Here is a 22,174-nt window from a genome sequence, read left to right as displayed (position 1 = left end):
GGGGGGGGTGGGGGGTGCGGTTGTGGGGGTTGGGTTTTTTTTTTTTTTTTTGCCCCCTTTTTTTTTTTTTTTTTTTTTTTTTTTTTTGTTTTTTTGGGGGGGGGGGTTTTTTTTTTTTTTTTTTTAAATTATGTTGGGTTTTTTTTTGGGGGGTTTTTTGGTTAGCATCTTGATCTGTCATATATGCATGCCAAGTGCATATAGTTTTAGGATTCTAGATTAAATTAAAGCAGTTTTTTTCAGTAATTGCAAGTCTTTCATACAGAATCTCACAAAACCTGAATTTAAACTTTTCAGAAATTTTTATATCTATTTAAAACAATTGACATAACAAACATATGACATCTCAAAATCAGTAATTCTATTTTTACATTACTTTTTGAACAGAGAAATTTGCTAAGCAATTTATATTGAGGAATTCATAAATGTATGATGCTATTGAACTTAATTTGGTATAAAATATACTCTGCTGTGTTTATCTGAATTTATTTAGGAATGTCTCTCCTGACTAAGTCAATACCCTTGACTATAATGAATAATCCATAGTGTCTATTATAAATTAGAAAGAGCCATATTTCAGTTCTACCCTTTGCTATAAATGTCCTTGCTAACTATTGACAAATCCACCTCCACCTGATGCCATAAATTTACAAGGAGTATATTCAGTTAATGATGTGAAAATTTTAGTTATTATGATGAGGAGACAGAAAGAATAATGATGTAAACAAAAGGAAGCTCATGAATATATTTTCATCTAAGTTATAAATTAAAAATAACTATAGAAATTAAAAACAAAGCAGTAATTATGACTGATACAATATTCTTGGCAAATATTAATTAATAAATCATTATGGAAGTACTGCAATGCATACAATATTTCAAAAGTAAATATACTTCAAATGTAGTTTGAACACAAGTTGTTTAAAAAATTGTGGACAAATTAAACTAAAAATCCAATGGTGCAATTTGAATAGCAATAACAATATAATTCACTGTAAAAACAAGTTTCATTTAATATTTCCCTATTACTGGGAAAAATAGTTATGCTTTTATTCTTTTTTATCAAACAGAAAGAGAAGGTGAGTTGCATTATAGAAGATGTGCGAACATCACAGTTGACAAAGCAAATTTATCATTGTCAAGAGACACAAATCTTTATAGGAAAGGAAAACATTTGGCCCTCCCAGTAGCCCCATACAACATGTCTAAGGGTATTTGGAATTATAGTCCATCATCTGGAGGACCACAAATCAGATAACAGATAATCAGAGTTAGAAGAGACCGTATAGGTCATCTAGTCCAACCCTCCTCTGCCCAAGCGGGACACCCTATACCATTTTTGACAAATGGCAGTCCAATCTCTTCTTGAAAGTCTCAAGTGATGGCGCTCCCACAAATCCTCCACTTATGCTTCACAACACAAATGGAACCACACATATTTAATTAATGGGGAGTTTTTAATAAAAAGTATATACTAAGCAAAGCTACAGTAGTTAATTTTATATGCTAATTAATGATCCATTGAATACAAATTAGCATACTTTTGTGATTTAAAAACACAGGATATTTGTAAAGCAAAATAATAAAAATAACATATCTAGCTATATCCAGTAGCATATACTATTTTTTTAAAATCAAGGATTCAAGAGATCTGCCACCCTAAATAATCAATAGTCTCCTGGCTTAGCTTGTTTGACACAGCCTTGCTAGTGACCACCTTTTGCATAATTCTGAAGACCATTTCTTGGGTTTACTGACCTAACCATGAGTTCCAGGTATAGCAGCACTATTGATAGAAAACCCAAAAATGCTAAGTGTCAGCCAAAAGGAAAAAAAATAAAGCTGTTGCAAATGTATTGTCATTCTAACCCAGTGATAAAAATTAAAGAATAGGAACATCACATTACCAAGCACAGTTCAACTGAATTTCCAAATTAGCATTTCAGAACTTCCAGTGATAAAATATAATGGCAAATGTTGGCTAAGGAAAATAAATAAAAAGGTCATTCAATAAAAAACAACAACAACTAGGGAGTTGCAGCTTGCTAAACTTAATTTAATATTAATTCAGTTTTACCTGGTACAGTTCACTGGACAATTTCTACAAATTTCTTAGATTTTGTTCATTAGAAAAGCAGAAAAAGAAAATCCATTGTATAATTAAAGAATCCAACCAAAGCTAAAATAAAATGTTTATACACTTACTCGGTTTTATCAGGTGCTCTTCGTGGATAATTCTAGTGTCATCAGAATCAGAAAGCTCTTTTATGAAATTAGAAGGGAACATGCCAGTCTTCCCATTTAGCACTCCTTCCCACCAACCTTCTTCTACCTGTGCCATGGAAGGAAACAAACAAGTTAATTCCTACATTTAAACCTACAGTGACAACAACAATTTTAGTATTGTTATATACAAACCTCTAAATATCCATGGACAATCATGTTTATGTTTCAATATCTTGCAAGATTTCATGGTATATGGTGCCTTTTATTTGAACACAACCTGACATGATGGAATAGAAATATATCTCTATACCCATCATCCATTAGCAATTGTTTCTGGATACTATTTGGGTAAATGAGAGGAGTAAGAGACTGAAGTTTACTAAACAAAGTAAGAGGTATAGGCCTTCAAATGCTGGAATAACATAGTTATGGACCATATATGGTATCATACTCCCTTAAAACAATAACCAACTTTACATGTCCAAGATTTCAAGCTGCCTCAGTTTCTAAGAATACTTGCTAGTTAGCTTAACTATGTGCCTTCCTTTCCAAATCTGTTATCCATACATTGATAGCTTTCATTTGATTATACATTCTAGATAGCTCAATTGACAAAAAAGATGAGAAACCTGAAGCATTGCAGGCTTTTAAGACTATGTACAGGTAGTCCTCGACTTACAACAGTTTGTTTAGTGACCATTTGAAGTTACAATGGCACAGAATAAAGTGACTTAGGGCTATTTTTCATACTGATGACTGTTACAGCATCCCCATGGTCACATGATCAAAATTCAGACGCTTGGTAACTGACTCATATTTATGACGGTTGCAGTGTCCCAGAGTCGTGTGATCAGTTTCTGCAATCTTCTGATTAGCAAAGTCAATGGAGAAGCCAGATTCATTTAACAAACGTCTTGCTAACTTAACAATGGCAAAGATTCATTTAACAACTGTGGCAAAAAAATGTTGTAAAATGGGGCAAAACTCACTTAACTTAGCAACAGAAATTTTGGGCTCAATTGTGATCATAAGTCAAGGACCATACATATTTTAACTATCATTTGACATAGGGGAGTTATTGTTCTAGAATATACAGTCTTGTTTCCAGGCTGAATCCCAACTGCTAATAATTATTTTTAAAGCACTGAATTTTAAGGGCTGAGTAAAAGACTTCATTTAAGAAAGTGATAAATATTGTTTTTCTGGTAATTTAATTATATGAGATGTATTGTTAATTTCTTATTTTAGTGACTTGTTACTATTAAAATACTAATAAATCCCCCCCCCCCCACCTAAAAATGTATTAAAAGAACTAAAAGTGGGTAGCTTTCAGTGGAGATAATACTGGGCTTGGATTATAAGAATTAAAGCAGGGCTGTCAAACTTTCGGCCTGTGGACCAGATGTGTCATGCGCTGGCCACACCCACACCTGGTTTAGTGAAGGGGAAAATTGTCCATCATGTGATGCTGCCGTGACAACACAAGTTTGATACCCCTGAATTAAAGTCCCTTTATTGAAAAAGTATAATTATATTCTCCAGATTTAAATTTATGGCAGTAATTGCTTATCTCATGATAGGTTTAACAATTTGATTACAATTAATATAAATGGACTTAACTAAGCTGTTAAAAGAAGGAAAACCTTCCATAAATTAGAGAAATTAAAAATTGATATAATCTGCCTACAAGAAGTACATATTAAAAAGCAATATGAACAATTGTTGATACAGCCAAAATTAGGGAAAATATTTACTTCTTTGACAGAATGAAAGAAAAGAGGAGTGGTTTTATACATTAAAGATATTATCCCAGCAAAATTGATTTATACTGGTGACGACGGAAGAATACTAATGGTGGAAATAATGGACAATAATACAAAAACACTCCTGATTGCAATCTATGCCCCGAATGATAATCAAGAAGAATTCTATAAAAAATTACATATGAAAATAATTGAACTGGACTATGCTAATATAGTTATGATGGGAGATTTTAATGGAATTGTAGACAATAAATTGGACTATACAGCACAGAAAACAATAAAGCAAAACAGAAAGACCCTCCCTAAATCTTTTTTTAAAATGGTAGATGAAATAAACTTAAAAGATACACGGAGAGAAAGAAATGCTAAAACCAAACAATACACCTTCTACTCAAATAGACATTTATCATGGTCCAGAATAGATATGATATGGATGTCAACAGAATTGTTAACTAATATTCAAGAAATAAATATTGAAACAAGTACTTGGGCAGATCACAATCCAATGACAATTAATTGGAAAGGACAAAGAAGAAGATCTAGATGGACGTTAAATTATACTATTTTAAAGGGAAAAGACTTCACACAGTAGATGGAGAAAGAACTGGCTTTTTTCTTTAGAGAAAACAAAAAAGAAGATACATCAATCCAGAACGTATGGGATACAATGAAGGCATATGCCAGAGGCTTGATAATAGACTATACAAGGAAAAGAAATACCATGAAAAGACTAGCCTCTAAGGCATTAGAGGATGAGTATAAAGGACTTGAAAAAGAGTTACAGAAAATGCCACAGAAAAAGAACATTAAGTTAAAAATGGATATAATTAAACATAAAATGGGTCTAATAGGAAAAAAAAGAACTAGCACAGAAAATTAGAGGTGCTAAACAGAACTACTTTGAAGATGCAAATAAACCAGGTAGATGGTTAGCATATAAATTGAGAAAGGAGAAAGAATCAAGGAAAATATTGCAATTAATAGATGACCAAGGCCAAGTTTGCTATGGTAGTAAAGAGAAGAAGGAAATCATACGAGACTATTATGGGAAACTATACACACAAGAGAATATTGATGAGGAAAGAGTTAAATAGTACTTACAGAATGCTAATCTACCCCAGATACCTAAAGAGATTGAAACAATGTTAGAAAGCAATATAACGATGATGGAGTTAACTGAAGCACTCAAGAAGCAAAATAATGGAAAGGCACCAGGCCCAGATGGACTTCCGGCAGAATTTTATAAAATACTACCAGAATCGTTGAACCTTCCATTGCTAGAAGTTATGAATGAAGTTATGTTAAAGAAGAGGATACCTAAATCATGGTCAGAAGCTTATATTACACTTATTCCAAAAGAGGAGGCCGATCCATTACAAATCAAGAACTATAGACCTATTTCCTTACTAAACGCAGATTATAAAATTTTTGCTTCAAAATTGGCAGAAAGACTTAAAAAATACTTAAACAATTTTATCCATCTTGATCAAAATGGATTTCTGCCAAAGAGACAAATTAAAGACAATATGAGAGTAATCTTGGACACTCTTTGGAATACTCCGAGGCACATCCTGAAAAACAAATGGCTTTGATATTTTTAGATGCACAGAAGGCATTTGATAATGTGAATTGGCGATTCATGTTATTACTGCTGGAACAGATGGGCTTTGCTAAAAAATTTATTCAAGCAATAGAAGCTATATATCATAAGCAAATGGCAAAGGTAATGATAGAGGGAGAACTGACAGACTCTATCGATATAAGAAAAGGAACAAGACAAGGGTGCCCACTATCACCTCTGTTGTTTGTGTTAACTTTGGAAGTGCTAAATAGAAATATTAGAGATGAAAGGAATATAAAAGGGATGAAAATTAAAAAGGAAGAATTTAAATAGCAAGCATTTGCAGATGATCTGGTTTTCATTTTAGAAGACCCACTAGAAACAGCATCAAAATTGATAGAAAAGATAGAGACATATGGAAAGGTGGCTGGCTTGGAAATAAATAAAGATAAGACAAAGATCTTGACAAAGAATATGTTATCAAGACAAAAGGAAGAACTGGCAGATCTATGGAAAATCCAGGTCACGAATAAGATCAAGTACTTGGGGATATATTTGACAGCAAAATGCAGTATACTAAAAGAGAATAATTATATCAAACTTAAGCAGCAGATAGCACTAGATCTGGCGAAATGGGAAAATTTACAACTGTCATTAATAGGGAGAATATCAACAATCAAGATGAATCAAGATGAACCCAGAATTTTATATTTGTTCCAAACAATTCCAATTAGACTTGGAAAAGATTACTTTGAAGATTTAAATAAAATTGTGTTGAAATATATATGGCAAGGTAAGAAAGCAAGAATAAAGTTAAAATTTTTGCAAGATGCTAGAATAAGAGGAGGATTTGGTTTGCCTAATTGGGAGTTGTACGACCAAGCTACAAATTTGATGTGGGTTAAGGAATGGATAACATTAAGAAATACTAAATTGTTGACATTAGAAGGACATGATCTGTTGTTGGGGTGGCATGCTTTTTTATGGTATAAAGGAACTAAAACGCAGGGGTAGAAGACATTATATACGGGAGTCTCTGTGGTTAAACTGGGAGAAGATTAAAAGACAATCAACTATTGAAGCATTTTCTTATCCTATAATATACAAAAAGGAACAAACAGATATGGTGAAATATTGAATGAAAAGGGTGAACTTAAATCTATGCAAAAATTAGAGGAACAAGGTATAAAGATGAATTGGTTTTCATATGCGCAAATACATTCAAGGTATGATAAAGATTCTAAAACAGAAGGTTTCTATGATAAACTGACTGACTTAGATAAGATTTTGACAGGTACTGATGAAAAGGTGATTAAAAAATTGTATGGATATTTATTAGAAATTAAACTCGAAGACAAACAAGTTAAAGAAACTATGATTGCTTGGGGGAAGAATTTTGGATATGGGATTGATCTAAAGAAATGGCAAAAACTGTGGTCTCAAAATTATAAAAAGACAATGTCAACAGCATATAAAGAAAATTTGTATAAGATGTTTTACAGGTGGCATTTCCCCCCGACAAGAATAGCAAGAATGTTCAAGAAGAAATCCGAAAAATGTTGGAAATGTCATCAGACACCTGGCTCATATTACCATATGTGGTGGACATGTGCGGATGCTAAAAAATATTGGACTAAAATCCACATGTGGTTGGAAAAAAATGACAAAAAAGCATATAGATTTCAAACCAGAGATATTTTTATTGGGAATTTTACCTGAAATATATAGTAAAGACTTGAAATACCTGATTGTAAATGTATTAACAGCGGCTAGGATTGTATTTGCTAAAAACTGGAAAAATGAGAAAACACCATCACAGGAGGAACCCATTAAGAAAATATTGGAATGTGCTGAAATGAGTAGATTGCCATTTGAAATTAGAGAACAAGATGATAAACAATTTTATAAAATTTGGGATCTATTCTATCAATGGTTAGACAATAAAACATAGTAATGAAATATGTAGATTCTTAGAAAATAATAAATATATAAAGATGTATTATTTTCTTATTATATCTACGAAATGATTTTAGGATAGATTTGGGATGATAATATGAACCGTTATAAAACAAATTAAGTAAAATATGATTATTTTGTAAAACATGAATGAATAAAAGTATAGTCAAATGATTAATAATGATATTAATGTATTTAATATTTGATTGAAAGTACGAGAGTATATACAATGTAATTGTAACTGAAGACTACGAAATAGAAGCACAAAACAATTTGTAAACCAACCGGCACACTGTATGTATATATATATATATGGAAGACGGCTTGATGTTTTTATGTTTTGTTTGTTCATGTTTGTTTTAAAAATCAATAAAATTAAAAAAAAAAACAATTTGCATTTTAAAGCTATTAAAATGTGAAGTATTATATAAAAAGAGAACAACTGTATCATAAACGTTTCACATATTCTAGTTATGATCTCCAATTAAACTAAATGGCTTCTAAGCAAGAATGACAATTTTAATCAACACTTCAACAGAAAAAATAAAACGGAGTACTGTACTATTATATTATTGTTTACAACAACATCAATAAAGTTGACATGCTTTTGGCATCAACAAGCTAAACTAGACTCATTAAAAGCAATAGGAGGCAAGACCTATTTCTACTGAAAGACACAGTGATTCATTTTTAGCATAACACTTAAGCAAATGTGTCACTGGTTCTTCAGTCTGTCCATTTATGGAGTGGCAGAATCCTGCTAGGAGATTGTAGTGCCTGAAAACCAAATAAATGCCTTTAGATTATATTGTGACAGCAAGGAATGGCTCATTCTTTTGGTCACCTAAAGGTACATTTGACATTCAGTAAATTCTATCAATCAGGTACTGTCCCTCTACAAAAAACTAATAGTTTCACTAGGTGAAAAAATGCTGTATAATGTAGGTCTTCCAAGCAAAAACAAAACAGAAACAAACTGAGAATATCAGAGTTTTTTAATATATATTTTTAAAAAGTTTCTTCCCACTCTTCATATTAAGGAGGAGAAACTTTTTGTTAACTGTCCGACTGACGAACCCAGCCAAAGCAAGCACATTCGAGACCTTCAGATGTCTGAATACAAAGTATTATTGAGTACATCATTTCGGCACTGATGAAGGCAAAACCAGAGCTACCTAATTCCCACATAAACCCACATAGTTACAATATGGATTTCTCTCTCCCCCTATTAATGCAGGGCATGTTGTTCAATTGAGTGTCATTATTTTGTTATGAGAAAAAGTCTCTGGTCTTGGCAAACACCTGCCGATGTGTCTTTGGCTCTCATGGCTCTTCTTCTTGAAGTCTGGAGCCTATATTCCATCTCACCCTTCCCTCCCCCCTCAGGTTCTTTAGCAAGGTAAGAGTGATAATGGTTGCAACAACATAAGCGCACTTCGAGCTTGACACTTTTAAGCAGAAGAGATGTATTGTTGTGAATATTAGAGTAGGTTTAACACTTTCTTTACATACACTATAACAAAATTTTGATATAATTATATTCTAAATGATTTAGCCTACAATTATGCACATATCCTAATAAAATATGCATTACAGCTTAATGTTTAATAAGAGAGAGGTTGACATTTATATACTTTCCTTTTTCCTCCCTCTGAACATATAAACTGAATAATACAGAACAATATAATTATATTTAGCAGCAAGACTTAACTAAACTATAATTAAGATATTTAGTTAAAGAATAATTAATCCATCAATAATTGATTATGGCCAATATAACTATCCACTGTGTAGATCTCACAAGATGAGATCAGACTAGGTTTATTACTGATTTATTTCCTAAGTTTTCTGTAGCGATTTATTATACTGGTTCTGCCTATATACAATAGCAAAAATAACACTTTCAAATTTCATATTTCTGTCTGGACTCCATCCACTCAAGTGTATAGTACAAATACTTTGCTTTTGTTTTGAATAACGGTTCAATTATTATTGGAGACATTACTTTAAATGTTAAACTTCTTAGATCGCTACCTTCTTGTTTGGTACTACATAATATAAATCAATACAGGACATTATCTTTTAATTTAATGTATGCCATCCAAAATTATTCTGGAGTTGGGTGGTCTTAAATATAATAAAAAGTAACACATTCTTCCTCTTCAATCAGCCAAGCTATACATATTCTGTAGAATAAGCAAGCTCCAAAAAAAGGCTAATTTACAAATTATGGGAAATGTACATAGATTTCCATTTTCCTAGCATTTTTCCTATACCATTGTGGTAACAGAAATAATAGGAGTATCTTTTGCTTTATAGGGGTGTTCTGCATCTTCTCACTGAATTTGGTTATTTTACAATTAACAGTATTTGTCCACTATGATCAGGAACTGTATTCAAAATGTAAGAGAAACTTGGATGCTGCAAAACTTAAAAGAACTACTTACTTCTCCCACTACCTCAATGATGTCTCCAACTTTCAACTCCAGTTCATCTTCATTCTGAGGCATATAACTGAAAGCCACTTGACATCGTCGCCGTCTATTTCGTTCACCTACAATTGAATAAGATCCCAACATTTTTATTATTACTTTAAAGTGACAATTTAAACAGATATTGGCAGTGGTAGGATTCAATTTTTTTAACAACCGGTTCTCTACCCTAACGACTGGCCAGGTGGGCATGGGCAGGTGGTCATGTGATTGAGTGGCGTGGGTGGGTGGCCATGTGACTGGGTGGGCATGGCCAACTCAATGTCACTCATGAAAGAGGTGTCTTGCCTGGCCCCTCCCCTCCCAGCCATTCCTTGTCACACCTGGCCTCAACGTATCTATAGTTCTGTAAAAATGTTGTTCACCTTTTTTCAATATTATTATCTACATACTTTAGATGTACTTTCATGGACCACTGAAAGGAGGAAATGGTTAACATGCTTTGCCCAAGAGTGCGATAGACAACAGGCTTTTAAGGGGTTGCCACAAAGAATGTATTTTCCAAAGCACCAGAAGGCAAACAAGAAGCAATGGATGAAAACTGAACAAAGAGAGAAGCAATCTAAAACTAAGGAGAAACTTCCTGACAGTGAGAACAATTAACCAGCGGAACTGCTTGTCTCCAGAAGTTCTTGGAAGTTTTTAAGAAAAGTTTTTCTTAAACTTTTCTGGAAGTTCACTGGAAGTTTTTAAGAAAAGACTGGACAGCCATTTCTCTGAAATGGTATAGGTTCCTCCCCCGACCCCCAAGGTCACTTCTAAGTGTTATTCTGTTATTCTGACACCTTTCCCAGGCCCTGGGATTTTGGCATCCTCAGTTTTCCTGCCTGAGCAGGGGGTTGGACTAGAAGACTTCCAAAGTCCCTTTCAACTCTGTTATTCCTGAGCTAAATAGCAAAGACCCTCATTGGGACCCTAACTCTTTTGCTCTCTCTGGATTAATGAGTTAAAGAGCTGCCTCTAGACATTCATTTTAATCAGATTTTTAGAAACCTGCAGTTGAAAGTTCTTCCGCCGCCACCAGGTTGCAGACCAGTTCCCCGCTCACCAGCCTTTCAATGGGAGCGCCCTGTCCCCACATGGGAAAGCCACACTGACAATCTCTCCCCCTCCCCTCATCCCTTCCAGAGCATGGAGAAAGGTAGATGGCAAGGAGATGGAATGGGACCTTCAGGACCATGGGGTTTCTGCCTGCCAGGTGCGATGGGTGATAAGCGATCGCCAGGGTTGTAGGGAGGACATAGCAGGCAAACAGCTTCTGGAATTGTGGGAGGGAGGGTAGTGCCACTGCCATGGGCCAAGACAAGGTGAGGCAGGGGGTGGGGTGCTGCTGCTAGACACCATCAGCCCACCTACCCTGTTCTTGCATTTGGAGAGGTTGCTGCTGGTCATCTCCTTGGTCTCCTTGTGGGTCTTGCCCTTGGCCCACATGTGGGGCGCATTCCCCCCATGCACCTGACACACCTTGGCATTGCTATGGGCCTCTGCCACCACCAAGGCCACCAGCAGTTCACATAGGTTCATTAGGCCATGGCCATCGCCACCTGGAGCACAAGGGCCACCCAGCACAAAGGAGGCAAAGCAGCCAGGTAGAAAGCCTGAGTAGGGGTGGTAGAACATGCACAGTCCCAGCAGCCATGATGAGCAGGTAAAGCCAGGACCTCATCAACACCATGGCCACCCAAGCCCAGCAGGATTGTGTGGCTCCCGCTGGTCTCTGCTTGGCCTGGGCACCCATTGCACTGATAAGGATCTGGCTTTTCCCGCTCACAGCTTTTCTACCTGTCCGCTTCCCCTCCTTCAAGCTGGGCGGGTCTGCCAAGCTGTGGTAGCGGCAGACTGCGGCCCCCCGAGATGCATTGGGTGCGCAAAGGGAATACATTATGAGTGCAAGCCAAGGGCAAGACCCGCAAGGGGACCAAGGAGATGAAGACCAGCAGTGACCTGCTCTCCAGCCACAAGCCAAAACAGACAGTGGGACAGAGTAAGTGCATCCAGCGGTCCGCATCACATGCCTCCCCCCACCTCCACCTGCTGCTGATGCTGCTGTTGTGCATGCTGCTGGGATGGTGAGCCCAGTGGAGTTGGCTCCGGAGTCACAGAGTGCACCAGCTGAGGGGCTGGAAAGCATCGGATCCTGTGCATAAAGGGCAGTGAGCAAGCAATGGCTGATAGTTTCCTGCACCAGCTGCTCCACCCCTTGTGTTGACTCAAAGCACCAGCACCCCAACCCCACCCTCTGCGTCCCCTCATCTCACCTATTGTGGGATGAGCCTCCCACCCCTGGAGACCCTTGAATTCCCTCCCAAACATTGCCTAGCCCACGTGAGTAATGTCAAGCTGTCTACGCCTCCTGGGCCACACCCAATTGGCTATGATTACCCTGACCACACCCCCACTCCCACCCCTGCCCCCCAAGGACAATGCTGATGCGGTCCTCAATGAAATTGAGTAAGACCACACCTAGAGTACTGCATCCAGTTTTGGTCATCACACTATGTGAGTCTGGAGACTCTGGAAAAAGTGCAGAGAAGAGCAACCAGGATGATTAGGGGACCAGAGGCTAAAACATACATAGAAAAGTTACAGGAACTGGGCATGGCTAGTCTAGTGAAGAGAAGGACCAGGGGAGACATGATAACAGTGTTCCAATATTTGAGGGGCTGCCACAGAGAGGAAGGGCTATTTTCCAAAGCACCCAAAGGCCAGACAAGGAATAATGGATGGAAACTGAACAAGGAGAGATTTAACCTGGAAATAAGGAGAACATTTCTGACAGTGAGAACAATCAACCAATGGAACAGCTTGCTGTGGAAGCTTCATCACTGGAATCTTTCAAGAAGAGACTGGACTGCCATCTGTCAGAGATGCTTGGGTGGAGGATTGGACTAGATCAGCAGTTGCCAACCGGTGAGCCACGGCCCACTGGTGGACCATAAGAATATTTTGGTGGGCCGCAGAGAAATCTCACCCCCAGAGCACCCCCACAAAGCAATTAATCCAGGCTGCGCAGAAACAAAGGCTGGTGGTCCCTGGGATCTAAAATTATGAGTCCCTGAAGTCCAAAAGGTTGGCTACCCCTGGACTAGATGACCTACAAGGTCCCTTCCAACTCTGTTAATCTGTTAAAACCCCTGCTGTAGAAGGTTTTATATTTCTGTGAAACCTATCTATAGCGGTCTTTCCTCACAGTCTTAAACATGTTTTCATTTCTTTTCTTTTTTTATCTTGGTGGACTAAACTCACTTCAATCCAAGATTCTGCACATCTTGAAAATTGACAAACCTGCCTACAAAACTCCTTTTTTTATATCTTGATTTCTTCATCTTCTTCCAGTCAGGTTCTCTCTTCCCAATATAATTACATACAGTACTTGATCACTTTAGAATTTCAGTTATGAATTTCTTGGCCCAATGCCAAAGCTAATTCAAAAATATTGGCACCATGGCATTTAAAACTTTAGGTTTTCTTTTTTTTAAAAAGAAGTATGTTTCTCAATGCTTAGCAGGTTCTGCAATCTTTCTTCCCTGGAACAGATCTCTGATCAAGCCAATGAGAATAGGACCCCGTCCAGAAAAATAGTTTAGGAAATACTGATTCCATATTGAGGGGCAAATGACATGGGTTTTGTAATTTGTTAAGTAACATAATAATTAACAGTTACTCGGTATTTTAATTTGATTTATTTTCTCTCTTTTAAAATGATGTTCAGGTTTATTAGCTTTTAACATTCTTAAACTGATAAACAAATTGCGGTCTGGTTTATCTCTTTTGAGAACTCCAAACAACCCTTTCCCTTCCAATTATGCCCCTTCTCATGTCAGACCTCATTTTAATGAACATGTGTGATATTATGGGATGCAAATATGTAACATGTTTGATTACATGTAATTGATTGCCTATGCAAAGGGGAGGTTACTTTTACCCTGTCCAATCTACTTTCCTCTTGCATTTTCTTTGTTGTGTTAACTGTAAACAGGAGTGAAACATGGGGCTTGGAATTCTCTCTCCTTTTTCATAGAGATTTCATTTTATCAGGGTACCCTAATAAACTGCTTTTAAATGATCTTCCAACTCAGTTGCTTATTGGGAAGGTAAACTGAGGCAGAACCTAGGGCCAGAGTTGGCTTTCATTGTAGATGCAAAATCTATGTTTGATTTCACAGAGATCATGATTAACTTTTTCAGAAATATGCCATTTATTATGCATTAGCTACATCTTCTGGTAAATGCTCCCAAGACAAAAGGTTTAACAATTCACAATTCAAACTAAATAAAACAAAAAGAATCCTAACTGTAAAGTAAACCAGAAAATATTCTGGGCCTACCTAAGGCCTGCTATGATGGGGCTTGACTGATATCAGCTGAAACAGTTCATAAAAATGGACTGAGTTCTAAATGATTCATGTACACCTTTGGCCTCAGTGACACGGTGGGTTATGGCTACCGGTTTTATAGCAATTTCAGGAAAGCTAAAACCAGCAAAATACAGTGCTATATTTATGCTAGCAGTTGCCGAGATTACAGCAAAGAACTCTGCCCCAAACATACTTTAAACACTTATTGAAGAATGAGAACTAGGACATTTGACCTCTCCCACTGGTTTTGTTGTAGGAGGACTACTTTTCTCTCCCTGAATTATTTTCATTATTTCTAATTTTATAAGAACCACTTCCCTAAATTGGTGCTTTCCAAATGAGTTGGACATCACCCCTGAGATCAGCATGATAATCGGTGGTCTGCCTTTTCTATGAAGAACTATTCTTCTACCTTACATGAACCAACTAACCTTTTCTTGGAAAATAGGATAAAAATGTTTCAAGCAAAACATTATCATATAAGCACAAAATCCAGCTTTTTAAAAACTGAATGCCACTAAGATAAAAAAAAAAGTTCAAATCCTTCTACAATTTTTAGGTAAAGGTGTTTAATATAACACTAAATTTATATAAACAATTTAATAGGTTTGATACGTTGTCTACATGTTTGTTTCTTATAACATCTACCTCTTTATGGTCTTAATGTTGGATCACATGTGCATTCAGTCAATATTCTGTGATTTGGGAAGAATGCACTCAAAAAAACAAATTGTCTAAAGTCAACACTGTCTTTTGTTCTGTCAAAACTGAAAATCACAACTAGTTCTAGCAAAACAAAGCATTTATCAAATACAGACTAATTTAGTAAAAGGTGCACCAAACTGGTATTCTAATTCCTGGGCCCGCAGAAGACAATGCTAAACCGCAGACCTAAATTTAAACCAATAATAAATCTTTAAAAATTCTTATGGGAGAAATGCATATTAATCATTGAACATCAATTAGTTCTGTTTTAAGAATGAACAAGTATGAGGGATAATTCCAGATTAAACTGCTGCAATGCACCCCAGGTTACAGGTATTGTAAATGCCACAGATCCTTTGCGGTAACACGATTTCTAATTTTTTAAAACAAAGCTCACACAAAGAAAAGAACTTAATCTGAGACTTCAGGTCCACATATTCCCTGGAGAAGCTTTGTGTGTGGCCTCTAAATAATTTCCAAATTGTAATTTTTAATGTGCCAGGAAGGAAAAATGTCATGACTAGAAAAATGTCATGATTAGTTGTATCTACTGTGTTTAAACATTTAAACAGAAATATTGATGTGGGTAAAATGGTTAAATGTAAAAGAAATGGAACATAATTATTTTTTTACCTGATCTCATACACAACTATGAATGCAACTATATAAGACACTTACAGACAAAATGTGGCCCTCATCTTAAAGGCAGTTGGGCATCTCAATATAAAGGATATTGTGAAATTTAAAGCACTAGCTCATGTCCTTTCACATTCACTAATGTCAGCATTCTTCAGATGGTTCCTATTTATTTCTTCCTTTTTTTAACCCTGCTACAGCCAGTACATTACTTATAAAACATTTCCTGAATTCTTATAAAACATTATTGTCTGTCCCAAACAACACTGAAATAAGAAACTAACTGCATCATAAATATAGTAAAAAGGGGATTTACAAACGTTCATGTAAGAGCATGTAGCATTATAGAAAACAGTTACACCAGAAGTTTACTGAATATACAGTATTTGTCTCATTTCATTAAAGCTTGTTAGGGTTTGAGGATTAACCCTAGAAGAGTATTGCAGCAGTAGTCAAACCAGGAAGCCAAAGGAGAGCGGAAGGGCCCCAGAGTATACACACACTGAACACAAACACTGTTTGTAGTTTAAATAGTTTTTAATCCAGTTAGAGTTTAAGCATTGTCATTCAGTCCATTAAGTCATTCACAGTATTTCCATCCAGTAAGACTCACTAGTATAGTCCAAGTTAGAGTCCTTGCAATATCTTTATCAGCCGATAAAGATATCTTCTCCTCCTCCGGTTTCACTCTCCAGAGAAACAAACGCTGGATATTCAGTAAACAGTAGCAAACAAGAACAGTTCAGTCACAGGCACTCACAGTCAGTAATCACAGTTAGTCACAGCAAGACACAGTTAGTCGCAGCAGCACACAGTTACAGCCAGACAGTAAGCTTTCCAGCTTCTAATGCTTCCTTATATAGTAACTTCTAACCGCACCCTTAATCGGCTAATTGCCTGCTGCATTGTGCTTAAAGTGATAAGCACTTAAATCATGATATCTAAGTTTTATATATTTATTCACCCAAACCATATTTGGTATCAATGTTATACCTAACATACTCCCCTTTGGGTGAAATAAATATATAATACCTTTACAATCTTATCCCATATTTTTCACAACTCTCCTGGTGCTTACTGGCACCTTGGGCTTTAGTAAAATTATCAGCTAAATTGTCCTCCGACATACAGTACTCTAGCTGAATCATCTACTTCTTACAGATTGTCTCACGTTTAGGTATCTTAGATCTGTATGCTTGCTCCTTGTTTTTACTCCAATATTTGTGGCCATTTGAATTGCTGCCTGATTATCTTCATGTATAATTATAGGATAATCTACAGTTATACCTATATCAATTAACATTTGTTTATACATTATTAATTCTGTACATAACAATGATAAACAGGAGAATTCTGCCTCCATAGTAGACAAACTTATATGCTGTTGTCTTATTGACTTCCAGCCTATTAATGTCTTACCCAGCATTATGGCTGTTCCTGAAGTCGACTTTCTAGTGTCTCTTTCTGATGCAAAGCTAGCATCTGCATAAGCACTCAAAATTAAATCACCCTTTGGTTCTAAATACAATGAATAATTCATTGTCTTTTAAGATATCTTAATATCCTCTTAGCTGCAATCCAGTGTCTTTCACATGGTGCAGAATTGAATCTAGCCAACTGATTCACGCAGTGCACGATATATCTGGTCTAGACCAATTACTAATATAACTCAAACTACCAATTAAAGATTGATAAATCACCTTATCAAACTCAGGGCTTTGTTCATCAGTGTTGCTAAACTCCTGACTCATTGAGTCTTAGCTGGCTTACAAAGCTCCATCTTGTAATCTTTTAGCAATTTGCTTATCTTATCTTCCTGAGATATCTTAAAACCTTTCCGTGTTTTCTTTATATTCAAACCGAGATACTTCTTTATCTCCCCTAATTGCTTGATCTTTATTCTCTTTCCTAATGATGCTATTATTTTATTTGCTTCATCATTAGTTTCAGTAATCAATGCAATGTCATCTGTGAATAGTAATAATAATGATACTTTCCCATTTGTCTCCCTCTAAACAGACATGGATCGCTAAACTAGCTTTAAATCCTATATTGTCTAGTTCCTTTACAATATACTGGTTCCATTCATAGCCTGATTGTTTTAGACCATAGAGGCTTTTCTTTAACAACCAACAATCATTATTATTCTTACTTTCACTTTTAATACCAACAGGTTTTTCATATAAATAATATGTTTTAATGGGCGTGCAAGTAAGCAGTTTCCACATCTAGATGGTTAACTATATAGTTTTTACTAGCTGCCCACACTAAAGCTGCCCTCAAGGTTGCTGCCTTAAGACTAGGTGCAAACACCTCATCATAGTCATTAGCATTCTGCCTAAAACCTTGGGCTACTAACCTTGCCTTATGGATTAAATTACCATCCTTATCTGTTTTTACCTTTAAATATCCATTTGCAGCCAATGGATTTCTTTCCTACAGGTAATTTGGCATTTTCATACACCTTCATATCACTTAATGAATTCAGTTCCTTATTCATTGCTGCATACCATTTTTCTTTTTCCTTAGTAGGATACTTTTTAATTTCTTCTACAGAATTAGGAACTTGATTAATCTGGCACACTGTGTTAGCCTGGTACCTATCAGGCGGTCTAGATATACGTGTAGTTCTTCTGGGAATTACAGGGCTTACAGGAGGACTTTGTTGAACTACTACCTGTTCATCTTCCTCATCCTGTTCAGCTATTGAATCTGTTTCTTCCTTTATGGGCACTATTTCATCCTGTATTTGTCTCTTTACTTTATTTTTAAAGTTACAGGGATAACTAATGGGATTTCTATAGGATTCAATAATTACATCTTTATTGGCATCCTGTTCTAATTTCTCCCATCCTTCATGTTCTAGAAATTGGGCACTAGCACTACATAACACTTTAGATGTGCCTTTCTCCCAAAATCTATATGCCCTATGGTTTGCCTGATAACCAACGAAGAAAAATCTTTTAGCTCTATGTTGCCCTTTTTTCTGAGTTGTGCAGGAATATGCACCCATGCTGGTGCACCAAATGTGTGCAGGTAACTTAGATCAGGTTTCCTGCCATGCCACCTGGTAAATGGAATTTCACCTGTTGTTGTATTAACAACGTTGTTCAATATGTTATTAGCACACATTGTAGCCTCCCCACAAAGAATCAGGTAACCCAGAATCATTTAACATTGTTCTAACCATTGCCTGTAGTGTTTGGCCTCTTCTTTCAATAAAAGCGTTATGTTCTGGCCTGTATGGAGCAGACTTCTTATGCTCTATTCCAGCTACCTTAAGTCTGCTCTGGAATTTGTTATTAATAAATTCCGTACCATTATCTGTCACCAGGGTTATCAGTTGTCGTTTAGACTTTCTTTCAGCAAACCTAAGCCAATTGAAAAAAATGTTGATATGTTTCAGTTTTGCTTTTCATTAAATAGCAAAACCCATATCTAGAATAATGGTCCATAATGCTCAGTATATATCTAGCACCTCCCATACTGGGTTTCTTTGGACCTATTATGTCTGCAAATACTACTTCTAAAGGTTCTATTGTTTTGAAACCATTTAGTCTATTTGCAGGCAATACTTTGCTCTTATCTTCACAGCAAACATTACAACGCAAATATTTATCACAAGGTTTTAACCTTATTCCTTCAGATAACTCAACTGTACGTTTTAGCATTTTAAAATTTACATGCCCCAAACGCCTATGCAATAAATGGATACATTCTTCATGAGGCTTTATATTATTAAATACAGTTTGAGCCTCCCCTTTCTTACTATTATCTAATACATATAATGTTCCATTTAAAGCTGCAGTTACCCTTTGTTATCTTTTTCAATTATGCAATTATTATCCTTAAAAGTAATTACATAACCTAATTTATCTAATACCCTTACTGAAAGCAAATTAAACTTTAGTTGCGGTACATACAACATTTTTATATCCTGGTTTATGTACGGACAACGTGCAAAACCTTGACCTTTCGCTTTCAGGTTCCAGCCATTAGCAAGAGATATATGTTGAGAGCTTGTAGACATTTTTATAAATTTTGTCTTATCTCTTGTGATGCAGTGGGATGCGCCACTGTCAACCACCCATAAATTATTCTTCACATCAGAGTTGCTAAACGTGGCTAGTTCAAATGCTTTCTTTGGCTTTTTTACATTCTGGCTTTTTCTTTTTGCAGAACTTTGCCAGATGTCCTCTGCCTCCACAATTAAAACACTTTTTAATTGTGTATGTCGATTGAAGATAAATTCTCTTCTTCCAGGTGCTTTACTTTGCTTTGCTGGTTTCTTTCAAACTTTGAAGATAATTTCTCTTCTTTCTTATCTTCTCTCAGCTAATCACGCCACGCCTTCTTCTGGCTTCTTCTAATAGCCTGCCTGTAATCTCGGTTAATGAGAGACTTTCTTTTGGCAATACCTCTAACGAAGTCACATAGTCATCATAGCTTTGATCTAATGAAGATAATATTATGTAGACTTGTTGCAGTTCATTAAATATAAGCTCTTTTTCTTGCAATTCTTGAAAAATGCTCTTCATACAGTTTAAATGAACTAACATATCTCCATTCCTCTGAAGATGCGTTCAAAAAGCTTCCGTGTAAGATTTATATGTGCTCCTACACTGTCCCGAACATAAATCTTCCTGAGGTTCTCCCAGCAGTTTGCAGCATTTTCTTCTCCACGAATATGGACAAGCTGCTGATCACAGAGAGTCAGTCCTATGATGCATAAAGCCTGCTCATTCTTCAGTTTAAAGTCTTGTAACTTTTCTTTATCATCATCATCAGCAGGATCCCAGCTACTCACATCTGGTGGGTTTGCTATAATGTCCCACAAACCTTCTCTGCGTAGAAGTAAACTACATTTCATTGACCATGAAACATAGTTTGTTCCATCCAGCCTGGATATCATGGACAGTTGTGACAAATTTACTTGTGCCATTACTCTTCAGATATTTTGACTATTTTAAACTAATTAAAACAGTTTGTTTTTACAGTAATGTGCAACTCACACCAACTCTCTGCTATATCCTGGTTAGTTAGACTATGCTGCTGGGCCCATAACCAATGTTAGGGTTTGAGGATTAACCCTAGAAGAGTATTGCAGCAGTAGTCAAACCAGGAAGCCAAAGGAGAGCGGAAGGGCCCCAGAGTATACACACACTGAACACAAACACTGTTTGTAGTTTAAATAGTTTTTAATCCAGTTAGAGTTTAAGCATTGTCATTCAGTCCATTAAGTCATTCACAGTATTTCCATCCAGTAAGACTCACTAGTATAGTCCAAGTTAAGAGTCCTTGCAATATCTTTATCAGCCGATAAAGATATCTTCTCCTCCTCCGGTTTCACTCTCCAGAGAAACAAACGCTGGATATTCAGTAAACAGTAGCAAACAAGAACAGTTCAGTCACAGGCACTCACAGTCAGTAATCACAGTTAGTCACAGCAAGACACAGTTAGTCGCAGCAGCACACAGTTACAGCCAGACAGTAAGCTTTCCAGCTTCTAATGCTTCCTTATATAGTAACTTCTAACCGCACCCTTAATCGGCTAATTGCCTGCTGCATTGTGCTTAAAGTGATAAGCACTTAAATCATGATATCTAAGTTTTATATATTTATTCACCCAAACCATATTTGGTATCAATGTTATACCTAACAAAGCTCTCTTCAAAATACAACTTGTTTGGACATCTTTTGAACTCCTATTTTCCACGCCATGTATCGTTTGTGGCTACGTTCCTTTGGAAGAAAAATCTGATCCAGTTCCAAACTGGGAATAAAATGGAGGCTGCCCACAAGTAAAGGTTTACATACTGTTTATTTGGTTGCCAGAAACTTTAGTGACAGAAGCATGTTTCCGGAGTGGCTGACAAATTAACTTGGTGAGTGTAAGGATTTTTATACAGGTTACAGTAGTTTGCAATTTTGAGGTTTGCTTTTGTGCTTTTATTATTTGATTGGTTTTAGTTGTTTCACAAAGGCTCATAATGGGTCTTAATTATTGGCTTCCTTTGGTCCTAATCCTGTCAGGCAGGTGTAATTGATGTTATCCTGTTATCTTGGTCAGTCTATTGCCTTTGTTAATTGATCGGCAGGCTTGAGTAATTGTTGGGGTTACTGAAGTTCACGATTCCAACATTGTTTCTCTTTCACAGCTTGAGCTCAGGTCTGGCTATTTGCCTACAGATAATTTCTATTAGGGCAGGACTGTTAAACTCCAGGCCCGCAGGCCAGATGCATCACGCAGTGGCCATGCCCACACCCAGTTTAGCGAAGAGGAAAAAAGTCCTGATATGACAACATGAGTTTGACACCCCTGTATTAGGGGAAGGGAAAAAAATGGAGATGGTATTCTTTTACTTTTAACAGCTTCTATATTTTCTTGGCTTTGAGTTTTATTCTTGTGATTATTTTGGGGCACAGTCAAAAGGATATGGGGGGTACATTGTTACCACAGTTCTACCACATAAAACT

The 22,174-nt window shown here is 36.3% G+C and overlaps 1 protein-coding gene across 4 annotated transcripts in view; it reads right to left on the bottom strand.

The window, feature by feature from the left end:
• The window catches only part of SH3KBP1 (SH3 domain containing kinase binding protein 1), a 154,615-nt gene that overhangs the window by 78,110 nt on the left and 54,331 nt on the right, over positions 1-22,174 (bottom strand). For all 4 annotated transcript variants that reach the window (XM_026674928.2, XM_087966949.1, XM_026674927.2 and 1 more), the window contains exons 4-5: positions 9,954-10,060; positions 2,206-2,332 (exon numbers count right to left, since the gene is read on the bottom strand). In XM_026674928.2, coding sequence (XP_026530713.1) covers positions 2,206-2,332; positions 9,954-10,060 — 234 coding nt within the window. The remainder of the gene's footprint in view (positions 1-2,205; positions 2,333-9,953; positions 10,061-22,174) is intronic.

The sequence above is a fragment of the Notechis scutatus genome, chromosome 5, assembly GCF_049901735.1.
Source record: "Notechis scutatus isolate UNSWTSFEM ecotype Mainland chromosome 5, rNotScu1.2, whole genome shotgun sequence".
Taxonomy (NCBI): Eukaryota; Metazoa; Chordata; class Lepidosauria; order Squamata; family Elapidae; genus Notechis; species Notechis scutatus.
This window is presented reverse-complemented; position numbering and strand designations above follow the sequence as displayed.